At 34.3% G+C, this 19257-nt stretch overlaps 2 protein-coding genes across 2 annotated transcripts; one reads left to right on the top strand and one right to left on the bottom strand.

The window, feature by feature from the left end:
• The first annotated feature begins 456 nt into the window (after positions 1 to 456).
• On the top strand, positions 457 to 1897 carry LOC131654138 (glyoxylate/hydroxypyruvate/pyruvate reductase 2KGR-like). The gene is made up of 2 exons (XM_058924562.1): positions 457 to 997; positions 1193 to 1897. The coding sequence occupies exons 1-2, from the start codon at positions 566 to 568 to the stop codon at positions 1712 to 1714; spliced, it is 954 nt and encodes a 317-aa protein (XP_058780545.1). The 5' UTR covers positions 457 to 565; the 3' UTR covers positions 1715 to 1897.
• A 4804-nt stretch (positions 1898 to 6701) lies between these two features.
• Positions 6702 to 7317, bottom strand: LOC131654141 (uncharacterized). The gene is made up of 2 exons (XM_058924564.1): positions 7008 to 7317; positions 6702 to 6940 (listed from the first exon to the last, which is right to left on the bottom strand). Exons 1-2 carry the CDS (start codon positions 7143 to 7145, stop codon positions 6803 to 6805), a joined length of 276 nt encoding a protein of 91 aa, XP_058780547.1. The 5' UTR covers positions 7146 to 7317; the 3' UTR covers positions 6702 to 6802.
• Positions 7318 to 19257: the final 11940 nt, after the last annotated feature.

Raw genomic sequence — 19257 nt, 5'->3', positions numbered from 1 at the left:
TAAGATTCAATGTCTTTAGCCCCTCAATTGATCGAGTGACATACAATCTTCAATTTTATTGATGTGGCATGTCTACGTGAATTTTTCTTTTTAAATCCATGTGGATTTTGTTATTTTTTAATTTTTTTTTTTAAACTTTTTTTTAATTTTACTACAGTATTTATTATGAAGGGGTAAAACAAAATTCCCTAATATTACAGGGATAAAATACAATTTTTTTGTTTTGGATATAAAAAAAATTATCTATTTGAATTTTTTAATTAAATTGCATTTTTTTAATTCCATTCAGCCTACCTTCGATTCTATTTATTATAAAAAAAATTATTTTAAATTCTTTAAATAATTAATATACCTACCGAATACATTAGTTATTCAAGAAATTAAAAAATAAATTTTCCGGATCATAAATTGGACAAGAATTTACCAATATTAGCACCGTATCAATTGTAATAAATATACAACATTAGTCAACAACAGAGTTTGACTGCATTTCATTTCACACAGCAACACACACTGAACCCTTAAACCCTAACTCTCTCCGTTAACTTCATCCACCACCGTCGCAATGAAATCCATCGGCGTTTTAATGACCATCCCAATGCCGAGCAACCTCGCCGAAAAACTCGCCACTCGTTTCAACCTCTTCAAACTCTGGAACCATCCTTCCATCGAATCCTTCTCCCAAACGCACGCCGATTCACTTCATTCAGTTCGCGCACTCGTTTGCGACGCCAAATCCGCAGCCGACGCAAAAACTATTGACGCTCTTCCGAATCTAGAGATTGTTTCCACTTACAGCGTTGGATTTGATAAAATTGATATCGGAAAATGTAAAGAGAGAGGAATTCGAGTTACGAATACGCCGGATGTGTTGACGGATGACGTGGCTGATCTCGCTATTGGTCTTGCTTTGGCTGTGTTCAGGAAGATTCCGAATAGTGATGGGTTTGTTAAGAATGGGCTTTGGAAACATTCTGATTATCCATTAACTACTAAGGTCCTTATTCTTAATTCTATATATATTTTTTTTATTATATATGGTTATTAAATATTTTTTGTTTGTAAATATATTTTTTTGTTTTGTAATTATTGCTCAGGGCTCTTTTGTTCTTTTAAAAAACAAATTGTTTAATTTAATTTGTATAGTGTAATTATATAATTGTGTGAATAAATATCTTCCTGTATTTTTCAGTTTAGTGGTAAAGAAGTTGGAATAGTTGGTTTGGGAAGAATAGGTTCAGCAATAGCAAAGAGAGCTGCAGCATTTGGGTGTCCAATTAGTTACCATTCAAGATCTCAAAAACCAGAGGCAGGATCATATAAGTATTATCCTAACATCCTTGATTTGGCAGCTAACTCTCAAGTACTTGTTGTTGCGTGTGCCCTTACTGAACAAACGCGACACATTGTGAATCGTGGAGTTATTGATGCATTGGGCCCAAAAGGGGTTATTGTCAACATTGGGCGTGGACCGATCATTGACGAACCTGAACTTGTGTCTGCTTTGGTTGAAGGACGGTTAGGTGGAGCGGGTCTTGATGTGTTTGAGAATGAGCCTAATGTTCCTGAGGAGTTATTGAGCCTTGAGAATGTTGTGCTCACTCCTCATGTAGGAAGTGATACTGAAGAAACTTGCAAAGATATGGCAGATCTTGTGATTGCAAACTTGGAGGCTCACTTTAGTGGCAAGCCGCTTTTGACTCCTATCCTGTGATTTTATTGATTAAATGGTATAATTGAATAATGATGTGCCAATGTACACAAGTTATGGTGTTCTAGCATGATTGTATTCTAATAAAGCTTGTCTTTCTTTGTTGTTCTTGTATGTAAAGAAAAAATATGTAACATTAACAACATCTCAAATGATGTCTTAAATGGGTTGCATAATTTTAGCAAACGTTCCTTTTTCATTAGTCACGATCTTTTAATAGGCTGCAATACAAGTGTAAATGTGCAACTGTCATTTAAACAGAATATTGACAACTCTTAACAGTTTTGCTTGCAATGCAAGTAATTTCAACCATACACTTTGACAAACACTACTAGCAACCGCTATAATTTCATATTTTGTAGTGGAAAGAGTTACAATATGTTGTTTTTTAGGTGACTGTGAGATAACTATTGATCCAAGCATAAAAACACAATATGAGGTGCCTCTTCTATCCTAAAGGTCTCTTGTATACATGCCAAAGATGATTGTTCCAAGTAACTAGTTTCCATTTCTTTCCTTTATCATACATGCCAAAGATGATTGTTCCTTTAAGGTACCTAAGGATCCTTTTCACAAATTTCATGTGGATTTTTGTTAGTCTCTTCATTTATCTTACAATCAAACAAACTTAGTAGGAAAGATCAAGTTTGGTTACCGGGTTGAAATTGTTCATGCCAAATCTCTGAGGGACCTCCTTAATATTATTTTGTTGATGGATGCAAATTAAATTACTTCTTGCTAGACTTCAACTCCTAAGAAATGTATCATCCTTTATGAATCATTCATGGCAAACTTCTTCTTCATGGAGTGTTTGGATTCATCAAACACGGTTTTATTATTTCTTGTAAATATCAAATCCTCCACATACATGCTTGCAATTATGATCATAACTTCGCCTTCATGTTTGAAAAATAAAGTGAGTTTATTACAGATCCTTCTTAACGAAATATGATTATATTTTGCTATAGCTTGTTGTTGGTGCTTGTCTGAACCCATATAAGAATTATTTAGTTTGTATACGGTCTCCTTGTTTCCCTTTAGACAGTTTAATGGAAGTGAACATAAAATTTTTCATCTAATTTACCATGGATGAATGCATTCTTATTATAGAGCATAAATACATTTCAATCTTTCCAAACAGTTATGGCTGGAATGCCTCTTATAGTGTCCTATCTTGCCACAAGTGCAAAAAATCCATCAAAGTCCACTCCGTAATTTTAAGACTATTCATTATCCACCAATATTGCTTTTGTTTTTCAAATTTCTCACTCTCGTTGTAATTAGTCTTGTATATCTCTATGTGTTGATTACCTTCAAAATCATGGTTGGATCTTTACTGGAATTGAATACTCCGAAGTTGTGAAGATTTTGAACACATGGAGATATACAAGCCTTTTTATTTTCCGTTTTCCAAGTTCATGATTTTCTTCACTAATGTCTTCTGGCACAGATCCTGCAATGCTTGTTTTTGGGTAATCTTTATAATATCAAGTTGATATCTATGTTCAAATCAAGCTCGCTCTCATATCCCTTATGATATCTTGTGTTACAGGCTACCTTGTCTAACTTACCAGCTTATTTGTCAATTGTAATTTGTTCTACTTCATTTTTCTCACAAATTCATTTCTTGCATTCTTCAAACAACATATCCCTACTTATCATGATCTTTTTTTGTTGGATCATGTTATTTATATGCCTTTGACTCTTCACTCAATTCCAAGTGAATGCATTCTATGCCCTAGCCATCAAGTTTCCTTCATAAGTTATCAGGCACATGAACATTATGCTACACACCTAAGAATCCTAAAATTATGCACTAAAGTTTTCATCCCACTCCAAGTATCTTCTGGTGTGATGTCTCTTACTACAAAAGTAAGACATATATTTTATCATATCTTTTTTTAGTCAAAGTGTTTAGTCCTTTGAAGCTCAAATGACCCTATCTATACTGCCAAATATGATAATTGTTCATCTTTAGATCGTATAAATTTTTTCATCAACATGGAGCAGTGACTGTAGAAGTCTTTGAATCTTGAATTGTTGGTTGTGAAAAATTGCTTGAATTCACCATTGCAAAACTTGTCTTCCTTTGGAATTGTAACAAATTTGAAAAAATAAACTGCATTTTAAAGTCTTTTCTAATTTCACGATCCAACCTTAGTCTCTTGATATCAATTTTTAAGAATTGCGTATTGCTCAAATATGACACTTCTCACGGGTCACTGTTAGCAAAATATATATTTTATTATAATTAACAAATATTTTTATATAAGACAAAAAATAATTATTTTTAAATGTTAAAATTTCTTTTTTTAATTTCTCTATTTCACGGATTTTTTAATAATTATTTAATATAATTGAATTTATATTAATATTGATCATTTTACAATTAAGTAACCTATTTTAAATTTACATGTATATCTAAATCAATGCTAAACGGTATTGAAAATGTTACCACGTAATAATAACTTTTTAAAATAAAAAATAACTATTTGAACTATTTGATTATTTACAAAAAAAAATTTAAAAATGAATGTTTGTGAATTTTATAAATAAAAGAAATGGACCTTTTTATGGTTTAACCCAATAATTATTAAATTTGATTAAATTCACCCGATTTATCTACCAAATCAATTTAATTGAATTTTATAAATAAAAGAAGTGGACCTTTTTATGGTTTAACGCAATAAATATTAAATTGATTAAATTCACCCGATTTATCTACCAAATCAATTTAATTGAAGTTTATAAAAAATAAAATTTTATCGGTCGAAATCAAATCACTAATTTAGAATGAAATTACAATTTGCGTCATATTTAAGTTTGGGCCCAAAATCGACCTATTGTTCCGCCTTACTCAACCAATAAAGAAGAGTAATTTTTCATCTACTTCTCCCTTCACAAAATCACCTCAAACAATCAAAGAAAGTGATAGTTGTTAAGAGTCTCATATCGGATAATATATAATTTGAACATCTGCTTATAAGTGGGAGCAATTCTCATCCTACAAATCGGTTTTATAAGACCATCTCCACCGGCAGTTCTTTGACACAGTTCGCCAGCATGGAACATAGATGTAGCATTGGAAAATGGAAAAAAAAAATGTCAGTTGAAGAACCATTCACAATGCAACGTTGCATTGGAAAATGGAAAAAAAAATTGTCAAACCATTCACAATGCAACGTTGCATTGGACTATTTCTCCTTAAAATATATATATATATATATATATATATATATATATATATATATATATATATATATATATATATATATATATATATATATATATATATATATATATATATATATATATATATATATATATATATATATATATATATATATATATATATATATATATATATATATTGTGGGACTCAATATGAGATAAAAATGAATGAGTAAAATATTATGATAAAATATTAATATAAAATATAAAATTATGGGATCCAATATAAATTCTTTAGAGTTGTACTATTTGAGTGAAAAATTGAATGAATTGGTTCAAGATGATGTGGCTTGATGGGTCATACAAATTAAAAAAATAACACCATTGGAGTCTGGAGATGCTCTAAGATTGAGTTAGGCGCATTATTATTTTTTAGGAGTATTAGTGAATTTTAAAATTCATTAAAATGTTTAAATAAAAAAACAGAAGATAGATAAGATTAGGGGTGGCAAACGGGCATGCCCGCCCCGTTTAGGCCCGCCCCGCAAAAGCCCGCGAAAAAACGGGGCGGGGCGGGGCGGGCATATTAAAGAGTGCGGGCCGAAAACCTTGTCCCGCCCCGCAAAAAAGTGAGGGCGGGGCGGGGAAAGCCCGCGGGCATTAAACCTTTTAGACCTAAAAATAGTAAAATTGTATGAAAAAGCTTATGCCCGCAGAAGCCCGCAAAAAAACGGGGCGGGGCGGGACGGGCACATACAAGAGAGCGGGCCTAAAACCTTGTCCCGCCCCGCGAAAAAATGCGGGTAAAACGGGCTTTGCCCGCGGGCCGGGCCCGTTTTGCCACCCCTAGATAAGATAACTATGTCAAAAGTTACGATATTATATACTATATCAAAAGTTAAGTGTTTAAATAACATAATTCTACTTTTAAATGGAAGAGTAAATGGAAAAAGAAAAGTAAAAGTACTAATAACATTAAATCACATCAAGGACTTAAAATGAAAAAGTTGACCCCACTCATCAATCATATTGATATAAAATATAATATCATCAATTTGACTCAATTACGTATTGCCTACCTTTGATTCCATTTCTTTTTCTTTCCATCCAATTTCATCGACTTTCTTGCTCTTCATAAGTATTACTCCCTCCGTCTCAAAATAAATGTCTTATTTGAGCTTTGCGCGGTTCTTAAGAAAATAATTATATGTGTTGATTTTAATGATAAAATTTATATAATTTACTAAAGTACCCTTATTTATGGTAGGTAGTGGAGTTGTTGAAAAACGTGAAAGTTAATATATAGGGGTATAGTAGTGGAAAAAAATAATAGATGTTGCATTAGTATTTTAAAAAGACATTTATTTTGAGACATAAAAAAAGTGCAAATGAGACACTTATTTTGAGACGGAGGGAGTAGTTCAATAGTAAAAAAAAATTTAAAAATTATATAATTAATTATAAAATGGTAATTAATACTAAAATTATTTTTATTTTAATATAACCTCTAAAAACTTACGGACACAATCTTGAAGTTCAGATTCGAATTTGGTGATGGCATATAACTTAACAATTTTTTTTTTTAAGTTGAGATATGATTTATGGACTAATACAACTTTTAATAATAACAAATTTCTCTCTTTTTTTTAAAACAAATTCTGATATACTTGAAACAGATGCCAATCATAAAAATATTATTTAGAACATGTATTTGTTTTGTGTCTGCTTGTGACTACCACACTATGGGTATAAGAGGGATGGGAAGGAAAAAAACAAACAACATCCACGAAATCAGGATAAGGTTGCATGCTCAAATCAGTAAGATAAGCTGGAGAACTTTATCATGAAAATATCCATCATACATACAAAATCAAAATGAACATTACAAATGCAAACAAGAAAATAATGATGTGCATGTAGTCAAGCCCCTTTGAAGATGAGGAAATTAAGAGTCTCAAGTGTAAAGTATATGAAAGTTCCCTTAGAATGAGTGAAAAAGCACCCAAAACTTGAACCTACCACACATTGCCATCCACAACCATATCTTGTATCAAACTCCTATAAAATTCAAACAAAAAAAACATTAGAACAAGTTCATGGTATTGTGTGTGAAATTGTTGTATACCTTTTTGATGTGAGCAGCAATGGATTCACAATCAAGAACATCATAAAGATCAAGAGCTTGAGAAGCATAAGACATGGCTTGAATCTGCATCTTATTTGGCATGTCAGTGTCATCTATCATAGCTTTACCTTCCAACATCTTTCAACAACTTCTTGCTACTTAGCCCTCAAATAAGATCTAAACATTGATATTTAGATTTTTATTTTTCTTTCTATTTTGAAGGCTAAAGAGTTGTGATTTTAGTCTAGTGTTAGTGTTTTTGTTTCTCCTTTTGTTAGAGAGATTTTTAGCCTTTTTATATTGATGGATTGTGTAGAACTTTCGTATGATTTTTGTCATGGTCGTTGTCGTGACTTATTTTTGTCTTTATGAGGAAATTGATGTCCAAATTCAAAGGAACTGGAAATGATAAAGCTGCTGAGGCCAAAAATAAAAGGAAAAGTTTATATAATATATATAAATATATAAGAAAAGTTGTTTTTCCGAAAATCACAAATATATTCTCGTATTATTTTAGTCTAAATTAATAATTTAAGAGCAAAAATATTTTTTGTTATTTTTTTTTAACTCATTTTTTACTTTCCAACTCACTTTTCACTTTTTTTCATTTTTCACTTTTCACTTTTTATTACTTTATTATTATTATTTCTAATAAATTATTAATCAAAATATTTTAATAAATTATTCTTTAATAAAAAGATTATTGTGATCATTTTAAATGATTGTTAATTTACATTTAAAATAGTATTTAATTTTAAAAATTAACTTTAATAATTGAATATTAATAACGAAGAAATATAATTAGAAACCATTTTTATTTTAAGATACAATATTTTTTAAGAAAATAATAATAATTTTAATTTAAAAAAATTATTTCAATTAAAATAAATTTAAAAATATACTTAAAAAGGTGTTTTATTGGATAAAATATAAAAATGTGTCTCACTTATCATTAACTTTAATTTATATGATTCAAAATATTATTATATTAATATATTTCATTAATAAAGTTAATATAATTAAAATAATGTTTGCATAATTAAATATTAAAAAAATTATTTGTTATTGATGTCTGTAATACGGTGAACTGACTTTTTTATCGATCGAAATGTCGCGGTTAAGCAAGAGTCGCCACCGACTTTTATTTTATCCAAACAAATTCGGAAAGGCTAAAAGAAACAGAAAAAACCTTTTAAGAAATCTAAGTTCTGGGGGTAATTTATGCAAAGGGAAGGTGTAAGGCACCCTTTGCATCCATGGTTTTCCATGGGCTCTTAATTGCTTTGCTTGCTCGTTTGTTTAGAAAATGTAGATGAAAGAGATAGGGACGCGTTGCCCTTTTGAAAAATTATGAGAAAGAATATAATGAAAGTTTGAGCATTGCAAGGCAATTAGGGGCAATTACCTTAAACTCAGATGATAAGTCTCTTTTTAGCCTTTCAGAATGAAAGGGTCTATCCTTGCCATAAGAGGGCAGGAAGCCTTTCGTTTGGAGGTTGAAGGGTCGTCGAAGCATCATTTGCCATAAGACTGTCCCATGCCATAGAAGGGCAGGTAATCTAAGGCAAGGATCAGAATAAGCCATTTTTCGTTAGGCAACCAGAAGATACCTCAGCCTTTTTCCGTAGGCAACTTCCGAGGGTCGAGGTCATTTGTGTATCGAAGGCAGCATCATTTAGGGTCGTGACCTTTTTATCGAGGCAACATGGCTGAGGTATCCTCATATTCGAGGGACATGGCTTATTCTGCAAAAAACACAAAGGCAACAGGCAACAGGCAACAAGGCAACAGAGAGGTTACCCCAAAAGCGTGCGTGTGTGCAACAATCACGTGATTATATTCAGAAAATTATCTTATAATTAATTATCTACATTGATTTAAGGCTTGCACTCCCTAAGATTACTAACCACGCAATAATATAAAGCAATAAAGGGGGCGGGAAATTGTAACCAGCTGATCCCTTATCAGGGTTTGACACAAGTAATAATAATAAAAGGCATAAAATAAAATGAGGTTTAGGGTTACCAATGACGTAGCTTTGGCAATTGATAAACCTGAAAAGGAAAAAGACAAGACAGAAAACATATAGTGAGTGCATTATCAAATTCGAGGGCAAACCTCATTAACTACAAAAGAAAATAGAATAATAAATTAAAAATAGAATAGGGAGAAGGTACTTAGCTTGGCATTTGCCTGACAGGGTTGAGGGCAAAGGTTTGCCAGAAGCATCGACTCTGACCATTAGGAATGAGCAAAGAAACAAATAAGGCGTGAGTGTATAGGCAGTTCATTGATATTTAATTTTATCCCTAATTTATTAAGGAAACAAAATAAAATAAAATAAAATAAAACGATTATTTGAATTAGATACGAGATAATACTTAGCTTTTGAATTTGATTTGATATGGTTGCTAAGGTGCCTTTAGGGTTGATCCTGAAAAAGGCAAGGCAGAAGGGATGAAAGCAAAACAAACCCTAATATCAAAATAATCTAGATATAATTTAAATTAAATTAGAATTAAATTACTTAACTTCGAGGTTTGTTGAAGGCGCGTAGTCGGAAGGCGTTTGAAAAGATAACCCTGAAAAAGGCACAGAAGAAGAAGATTTTTTAGTGTAGGGCAAACCCTAATTAGGATTCAAATGGAGTATAATGGTAGGTTGATTTAATTAATTATTGGTCTCAGACCTAATTAATTAAATCGAGATAAGAAAATTAAACCGAGGGTAAAAATAATTTTCATGAATAATTAAAGGTTTTTAATAATTGAACCAATTTAAATAACTATTTATAAATAATACACATATTAAATATTATGTAAAACGAATAATAAGTATTAATAATTTATGTATAAAAAAACAAAACTTTTATAATTTATATATATATATATATATATATATATATAAAACAATTTTATTTAAAGAAAATAACATATGTATATATATTAAAACAAATAAAAGGGACTGTATAATTAAAAATAAATAAAAAAAATTCTAAAAATCTTAACTTTTGTTTCAGTGTGGCAAGGCTTCGCGTATTCATGATGCGTCTGCATGTTCGGATGCGTTTGATGAAACTGCTTGTAGATCCAAAGGTGACGATCAAAAAGACTATGGTTGGGCGCATGGATCCCTGTGTACTGGATCAGAGAACCAAGTTTGCCAAAAATAAAGTGTTCTACCTGGGTATCGAACCCAGGTTCTTCGGACGATAACCAACATGCGTTGCCACTACGCCGCCGCTGAATTTCTGTTAACCAAATCCTCTGCAAAAGTAATATATGAAAAAAAGAAAATCTAATATCTCAAAAACGCGCGCGGGCCCAGAAGTTCAAACCGCCCATTCACGTGAAGACACGTCTTGTCTTCTTCATCTTTTCTGAAGAAAAAAACACAAAGCTATACCCACGGTTTTGGGTTGTAGCCATAGCCCCTGCCAAGCACAAATCGCGACATACACCATAGAAACATAAATGAAAACCATAGATCAGCTTGTTTTGATCCCCTGAACACGATAGTGTCCATGTTTTGCCCCAATTTTGCTTCAAATTGAAAGCCCTAATTCGAAGCTCTATAACCTAACAATGGCGGAACACACAACCTGCGCTTAAAACTTGATTAAACGAACCAGAAACCTTCTATACATCAATGCAAACGTAATTATGCAATTAATAACATCAGTGAATTCATGAATAACGCAAATTGATTCAAGTTAGAAATTCACAAACCACGACGTATTGGCTGTGATTCTGAGTATATCCGGCGTTGAAAAATATCCAGGTAGCTCTCGTGAACTTCAGGGAATATGATTCAACCTTCCAAATGCCTTGAATCCGGCTGTAGTTGGAAATCGAATTTTGACTTTTCTTGAAATAATGTGAGTTCGGTTAGGACCCTTGGAGGCTGCCAACCCTTATCAATTTTCGTCCCCTTTTTTCAGAATAGATCCAAGTACTTATAAGGTTCGGATTAGGTCAGTAACAATGCACCAAATCTCTACAATTTATTTGATTGAAATTTGATTTGAATCTTTCTAAAATTAGCTCAACTTTGATCATATCTCTCCAATCTCTCCTTCCATGATTTTGGCTCATATAATTGACATATTGGATAGTTGAAATTGATTATAAGATCAAATATTTGATTTAGAACAATTTATTTTGTATTTTAATTAATTTATTAATATTTAATTGAATAAATCTTCAAGTAAATAAAAATAAATATCATAAAATAAAATAAATGGTCTAAGAGTCTTCATATGGCCCATGGACGCGTTGTAACTTCATATCTTGAGCCCATTGGTTCACTGATTTTTCTTTGATTAAGCCAAACCCTAGTTTGTATAGGAGAGTGTGTCTAGGAGCTTTATTTATTTATTTGAATTGGAATGGGAGAAAATGTATGGGCAAATTTTGGGGTATGACAGCTGCCCCTGTTCAATTATCTTAGACCTGAAGATGTAGAGTGGTTTGTAGGCCAGTCGGTATCTGAAGGTGGAAGATGATTGAACACTAGAATACCAAGAAATTTGCCCTAGCTGATGTATGGACTTTTGTCGGAGATGGGCTTGAAGATGCCATCCAGCAAATCATGCATTAGATTCGGTTTGGAGCGTTTGAGAAGTATTTGTTAGAGATTGATCGTGTTAGCGTTGTTTGTGATGAGAGAAACGGGTCATACATTTAGACCATATCTGTAGAGGAATGTCAGAATGAGTCATACATTGGACCATATCTAAAGAGGAATATCAAAACGAGCTATGCATTAGACCATGTCTGAAGAGAAATAGCAGAACGAGTCGTACATTAGACCATATCTGAGGAGGGATATTAGAACGAGTTATTCATTAAACCATATCTGAAGGTGAATACCAGAACGAGTCATACATTAAACCATATCTGATGGATAATGCCAGAACGAGTCATACATTTAGACCATATCTGACTAAAAATACCGGAACGGGTCGTATATTAGACCATATCTGATGGATAATGCCAGAACGAGTCATACATTTAGACCATATCTGACTAAAAATACCGGAACGGGTCGTATATTAGACCATATCTGATGGATAATGCCAGAACGAGTCATACATTTAGACCATATCTGACTAAAAATACCGGAACGGGTCGTATATTAGACCATATCTGATGGATACCGGAACGGGTCATATATTAGACCATATCTGATGGATACCGGAACGGGTCGTATATTAGACCATATCTGATAGAGAATGTTTGTTTGTTAGGGTTGATGAGTTATTTGACGAAGTTTTGGAATGTAAAAAGGCTTGTCAGAATGAATCTCCAGCTCGATTATATCTGAGAGGAATGATTGTCGAGGCGGAACCTGAAAACAAAGTATGCAATGTCATGATGCATGTAATGAATGAGATGGGATTCTCAAAATAAATGAGAAACTTGCATGAAGTGATGTATGCAATGTATGAATATGTTTATGACATATGATATGCGAATATGATTTATGTTGTCCTGATTGAGAAAATAAATCTCTATATCCTTGTGATTTTATTGTCGGATCTTGTCTTGAAGATGCTCAGCTGGTGATTTATGGTTTCTGCTTGGGGATGATTAATAGTTTGATGTACCCTGATTTTGGAGATAAGCCATGTTGGAGAAGAGCAACATATTGGATGACCGGTAATGCGGAAGATGTAAACTCTGTTGGGGAGTCATGTCTTTGTTGAGACGAGTATGTTTGAAGATATCTTCTTGAGAATTGCTCTGTGGGGATATGATCTTACGAACGTGGTTTTGTGGGGAGATGTGGGTGTCTGGAAAATTGCCCCCAGTATCATAGTAACTTACTACTTGATTCAGGACACGCCACTGAGTATTGATCAAGATGTTGAACTTGGACTTGCATAGATTTGCCCCAGTTAACAGGAACTTTGGAAAGATTCGCCTCACGAGGTCTTTGTGAGATGTACACTGTGGGCAATATGCCCCCAGTAATTATAGGCTCATGACAATGTCTCGCGTTGATTGGGGAGTAGCTTTAGATATGCTTGGATGCATGCCCCTGATTGTTTTGGCATCCTTGAGAGATTCTCAGAATCTTGAGTTGATTGCCCCAGATTGATTGGACGAAACATGTCATGCCCCTTGTATACGTAAGAGACATGGCTTCCTTGGAGTAATTTTGTCTGTCGGGATAACTTTCAGTCATTAGTTGTACCCTGTTACAAGTTCTTTCTGACGCTAACATTTGAAATTATGTAGCAGAATATGTTTAATAATGAATTCATGAGATGCGATGCATACGTTTGTCTTGAGTTTTTGAAAAACATTAAAGCAGGAGATGTAAAAACACGACATTTGTAGGAACATGATATTTATAACAATGTGCCGTTTGTAAAAATGTGACATCAACTCGGCATTTATGGTAAACCTTAAGGAGTCAGGATACCCTTTTGGTAACAGTATGCTTTCGAACTAACCATGCTTCAATTAGGACTTTCAAGGGTTGTAACGTGGCTTGGTTCACGGTTTAAGAAACAAAAGATAAAGGCTCAAAATTTGATTGTACCCACCCCTCTTCGTGATGATCTTCAGTCCTAAGCTCAGTTAATTCAACTTATGCATTCGGGTTCCGAGAGACTTTTGGATTTGCACCTCTGATAACGATGATGGTTCACAAGCAAAAAGAACTTTTGAGATGGCAGTCACTTCTTCCTTTTGGTAGTCACAACTTTGTGTTGTTCAAGAATTTATTGACTTCTTTTTTCATCTTTTTTATATCCCTAACTTTTGCCTGAACTGTCTATTTTGAGCTTACAGTCAGCGGGATGCCTTGATTTTTGCCTAAGTCATTTTTTGAATTTGACTTAGCAGGCTTTTCTTTGTATATATGTTTTTTCATCTTTTTTCCTTTTGAAAGATTTTGACTGCCTTGCTTAATGATTGATGAACCATCATTGGCTTTTGATTGATATCTCTAGCACTTCTTTGATGTGTGCGGATGAACGCTTGTAGTTGAAACCTTTGTTGAAAGGTGTACTGAATGATTCTCTTAAAATAGAATGCACAGCCAAATTAACTGAGAACTACCCTACCCCAGGTTATGATCAAGGGTTTTAATTAGTACAAGAAAGAAAACTTCTACTTCTTAGGCTCAAAGGGGTTAACGAGGGATTAACATCCTTATATCTCCACTGTTTAGGAATTGAAACAATGCCTGTACATCGTCAGCATAGTCTGTTAAAAAGCATACTATATGAGGTTGCGGTATCGTTTTCGTCATCCTCCCTCAAAAGGCTTACAGCTTAGCAAGAGTTGAATAAACATAAAACATATGCAAAGTAAATACGCAATTTAAAATGAGTGATAAACGAAATAATGTACTCAAGACAAACATATGCAATGCACTGATGATAATTATTAAAACAGATAATGTCTATCATAATTCGAATGTTTAAACAAACAGAATAGAAATTGCAAATGAAAGTAAATCTAATGATCTAAAAAGTTCATCCTTCTAGCCATCCATAGCATTAGCAATCTTGTTGTGATTAGGCATGGGAGCAGTGATCACATTAGGAATTGCAGGGGTGTGTCGAACTCAATTTCTCCAGCGTCGATCATATCTTGGATCTTGTTCTTCAACGGCCAACAATTCTCTGTGTCATGCCCAATACTATCAGAGTGATAAGCGCATCTTGCATTAGGATTATATTGATGAGATAAGGTGTTGGGCTTCAGAGGAGGATCCTTTAAAGTAATCAACCCTGCTTTAAGCAACTGTTGTAACGCTTCGGCCAAAGTTATGTTGATCTTTGTGAATTGCCTTTTAGATGCACCTTGTTTCCTTTGTTGTGTCGGCACTTGATTGGAGGCTAGGACCGTCCCCACAGTATTAGATTCATTCCTCTCATTGTGCGCTTTCTTTGAGGTATTAGCATACGTAGCCACTTGAATTTTACCGCTTCGAATACCGCTTTCAACACGTTCCCCAATCAGTATGAGTTCAGTGAATCCAGATTGTGAACTTCCCAGCAAATGACTATAGAAAGGTCCAGTCAGTGTATTCATGAACATATCGACCAATTCTCTGTCAGTTAAGGAGGGTTTGACTCTTCCAGCTAGATCTCTCCATTTTTGAGCATACTCTTTGAAATTTTCATTAGAGCCCATAGACATGCTTTGTAGTTGCATGCGAGTTGGTGCAAGGTCGGAATTGTATCGATATTGTTGGTAGAAGGCACCCATCAAATCTTCCCATGTACGGATGTCGGTACTTTCCAGTTGATAGTACCATTCGAGTTGAGTTCCAGATAAGCTCTCTTGGAAGAAGTGGATCCATAGCCTCTTGTCAGCAGTATGAGGCTGAATCTTCCTCACATAGGACCTTAAGTGCATCTTGGGACAGGATGCCCCATCATACTTAGCAAAAGCAGGAGCTTTGAACTTTGGGGAAATGACGACTCCAGGAACGAGTCCCAATTCTTCAAAATCCAGTCCAGGTATCTTCTGAATTTCTACGGCTTTCATACGTTCTTCAAGCAGCTTGTATTTATCATCAGGATGTTCATTCTCATGGTGATAGTCTTCATCTTCTTCAGAAGGCTTGGCAGTATCATGGTTACTTTTTGCCTCGGTTTTGATACTAGCATCATCACCTTGCTCATCCTCATCACTGTCTTCAGAGGTTTCAGCATCCCTGAGTTGCAAGATCGGTCTAAGCTTTTTCACTTGAGTCTTCTTACCCTTCTTCTTCTTCTTTTTAGTCAGCATGGCTTTCAGCTCTTCTTGCCCCTTGGACAAATTCAGAATCAAGGCTTGGAACTCAGTGTTTTGAGCTTGGAGATCCTTAACTGATTGTTCGAGATTCATGATGCTGAAATAAACAGCGAGGAAGGATGAGAAATCCATCATAGGAAACATGTTATGCAATGTTATGAATGCAAATGAAATGTTTTCAAGGATCTTTAGGAATCTAGTTAGCAGCATTAGAAAATGAGTTGGTCACGTCTTTGTTCGAAGGATTCTAAATTCTGTCTTTGAACGTCCTTCTTTGAGAATCAAGCTCACCATATCGAGTGGGTCATCGCCTCTGATTCGGGATACTTCTGAATTTGAAAATGCATGGCTAGAGGAAAATAAATCCTCTTGCCCCTTGATTGGTATTGTGTCTTTGAATTGGAAGGTATGTGGCCAGAGGAAAATAAATCTTCTTGCCCCTTGATAGGAATTCAGTCTTTGACAAAGGCACCTGAAATTGTGCGTCCTAAATTCCTAAGATCCTTGAAAGGGTTAGTTAAATCATGTTATGCTTATGATGTCATGATGTCATGATGTTATGCAAATGCAATTCGTTAGACTTAGTGTGCGATGGTAAGGACAAACAAGTCCTTTCAACAAAACCTGCGGGGAAACGAAGGTTAGTAGCAAACACAAACAAGTCACACAAGTCACACAATTGCCTTAAGGGTAGGCTTGCATGAAGTTCATAGGTATATACCCTTCTTTCTTTCGTTTAGTTGGTTCAACCTGTCCTAAAAAGTAACCAGGTTCTATGGTGCTCATATCCCTGATCTTTCTCGCGGGCATTGTCTCAACATGGCACTCGATCGGCCAGCCAAAAGCATCCCTAGAGTCCAATCTCAATGAGTGTAGCATCGAGTATCAACCGGCTTCAGTCAGGAATCCAAAGCCAGCTATCTCGCTACTTCCTATAGGCCAAAGTTAAGTCCAACTAGGGTTCTAAGGGCGAATTAGTGCTTATGACACCACGCGGTAGCCAAATGTCTCCTCGATCATATTCAAGGGCCATCAGGACAAACCAAAGCATCGCACTAATGGTGGCCACCAGTTCAACCATAACGATACATGTCGTACAGCCTCCCTGGTCTCATGCCACATACCTAAGGTACACTAGATCCGGGTGTAGGATCTTTCACACAGTAGAATACCTAAAACAGCCTTGAAAATTAAAACAAGCAAAACAAACAATAGAAAACATTTTAAAGTGAATCCTAAACTTTTAAGGTAACCCCTCTTTCATCGAATTTAAATCCCCAGCAGAGTCGCCAGTTCTGTAATACGGTGAACTGACTTTTTTATCGATCGAAATGTCGCGGTTAAGCAAGAGTCGCCACCGACTTTTATTTTATCCAAACAAATTCGGAAAGGCTAAAAGAAACAGAAAAAACCTTTTAAGAAATCTAAGTTCGGGGGGTAATTTATGCAAAGGGAAGGTGTAAGGCACCCTTTGCATCCATGGTTTTCCATGGGCTCTTAATTGCTTTGCTTGCTCGTTTGTTTAGAAAATGTAGATGAAAGAGATAGGGACGCGTTGCCCTTTTGAAAAATTATGAGAAAGAATATAATGAAAGTTTGAGCATTGCAAGGCAATTAGGGGCAATTACCTTAAACTCAGATGATAAGTCTCTTTTTAGCCTTTCAGAATAAAAGGGTCTATCCTTGCCATAAGAGGGCAGGAAGCCTTTCGTTTGGAGGTTGAAGGGTCGTCGAAGCATCCTTTGCCATAAGACTGTCCCATGCCATAGAAGGGCAGGTAATCTAAGGCAAGGATCAGAATAAGCCATTTTTCGTTAGGCAACCAGAAGATACCTCAGCCTTTTTCCGTAGGCAACTTCCGAGGGTCGAGGTCATTTGTGTATCGAAGGCAGCATCATTTAGGGTCGTGACCTTTTTATCGAGGCAACATGGCTGAGGTATCCTCATATTCGAGGGACATGGCTTATTCTGCAAAAAACACAAAGGCAACAGGCAACAGGCAACAAGGCAACAGAGAGGTTACCCCAAAAGCGTGCGTGTGTGCAACAATCACGTGATTATATTCAGAAAATTATCTTATAATTAATTATCTACATTGATTTAAGGCTTGCACTCCCTAAGATTACTAACCACGCAATAATATAAAGCAATAAAGGGGGCGGGAAATTGTAACCAGCTGATCCCTTATCAGGGTTTGACACAAGTAATAATAATAAAAGGCATAAAATAAAATGAGGTTTAGGGTTACCAATGACGTAGCTTTGGCAATTGATAAACCTGAAAAGGAAAAAGACAAGACAGAAAACATATAGTGAGTGCATTATCAAATTCGAGGGCAAACCTCATTAACTACAAAAGAAAATAGAATAATAAATTAAAAATAGAATAGGGAGAAGGTACTTAGCTTGGCATTTGCCTGACAGGGTTGAGGGCAAAGGTTTGCCAGAAGCATCGACTCTGACCATTAGGAATGAGCAAAGAAACAAATAAGGCGTGAGTGTATAGGCAGTTCATTGATATTTAATTTTATCCCTAATTTATTAAGGAAACAAAATAAAATAAAATAAAAAAAACGATTATTTGAATTAGATACGAGATAATACTTAGCTTTTGAATTTGATTTGATATGGTTGCTAAGGTGCCTTTAGGGTTGATCCTGAAAAAGGCAAGGCAGAAGGGATGAAAGCAAAACAAACCCTAATATCAAAATAATCTAGATATAATTTAAATTAAATTAGAATTAAATTACTTAACTTCGAGGTTTGTTGAAGGCGCGTAGTCGGAAGGCGTTTGAAAAGATAACCCTGAAAAAGGCACAGAAGAAGAAGATTTTTTAGTGTAGGGCAAACCCTAATTAGGATTCAAATGGAGTATAATGGTAGGTTGATTTAATTAATTATTGGTCTCAGACCTAATTAATTAAATCGAGATAAGAAAATTAAACCGAGGGTAAAAATAATTTTCATGAATAATTAAAGGTTTTTAATAATTGAACCAATTTAAATAACTATTTATAAATAATACACATATTAAATATTATGTAAAACGAATAATAAGTATTAATAATTTATGTATAAAAAAACAAAACTTTTATAATTTATATATATATATATATATATATATATATATATATATATATATATATAAAACAATTTTATTTAAAGAAAATAACATATGTATATATATTAAAACAAATAAAAGGGACTGTATAATTAAAAATAAATAAAAAAAATTCTAAAAATCTTAACTTTTGTTTCAGTGTGGCAAGGCTTCGCGTATTCATGATGCGCCTGCATGTTCGGATGCGTTGGATGAAACTGCTTGTAGATCCAAAGGTGACGATCAAAAAGACTATGGTTGGGCGCATGGATCCCTGTGTACTGGATCAGAGAACCAAGTTTGCCAAAAATAAAGTGTTCTACCTGGGTATCGAACCCAGGTTCTTCGGACGATAACCAACATGCGTTGCCACTACGCCGCCGCTGAATTTC

The sequence above is a fragment of the Vicia villosa genome, linkage group LG2 (genome assembly GCF_029867415.1).
Source record: "Vicia villosa cultivar HV-30 ecotype Madison, WI linkage group LG2, Vvil1.0, whole genome shotgun sequence".
NCBI classification, from domain to species: Eukaryota; Viridiplantae; Streptophyta; class Magnoliopsida; order Fabales; family Fabaceae; genus Vicia; species Vicia villosa.
This window is presented reverse-complemented; position numbering and strand designations above follow the sequence as displayed.

Coding starts and splice junctions, on each gene's coding strand:
- LOC131654138 (XM_058924562.1), top strand. CDS start 566: ATGAAATCCATCGGCGTTTTAATGACCATCCCAATGCCGAGCAACCTC. Junction 998..1,192: donor ATTATCCATTAACTACTAAG/GTCCTTATTCTT, acceptor TGTATTTTTCAG/TTTAGTGGTAAAGAAGTTGG.
- LOC131654141 (XM_058924564.1), bottom strand. CDS start 7,145: ATGTTGGAAGGTAAAGCTATGATAGATGACACTGACATGCCAAATAAG. Junction 6,941..7,007: donor TTGCTGCTCACATCAAAAAG/GTATACAACAAT, acceptor TGAATTTTATAG/GAGTTTGATACAAGATATGG.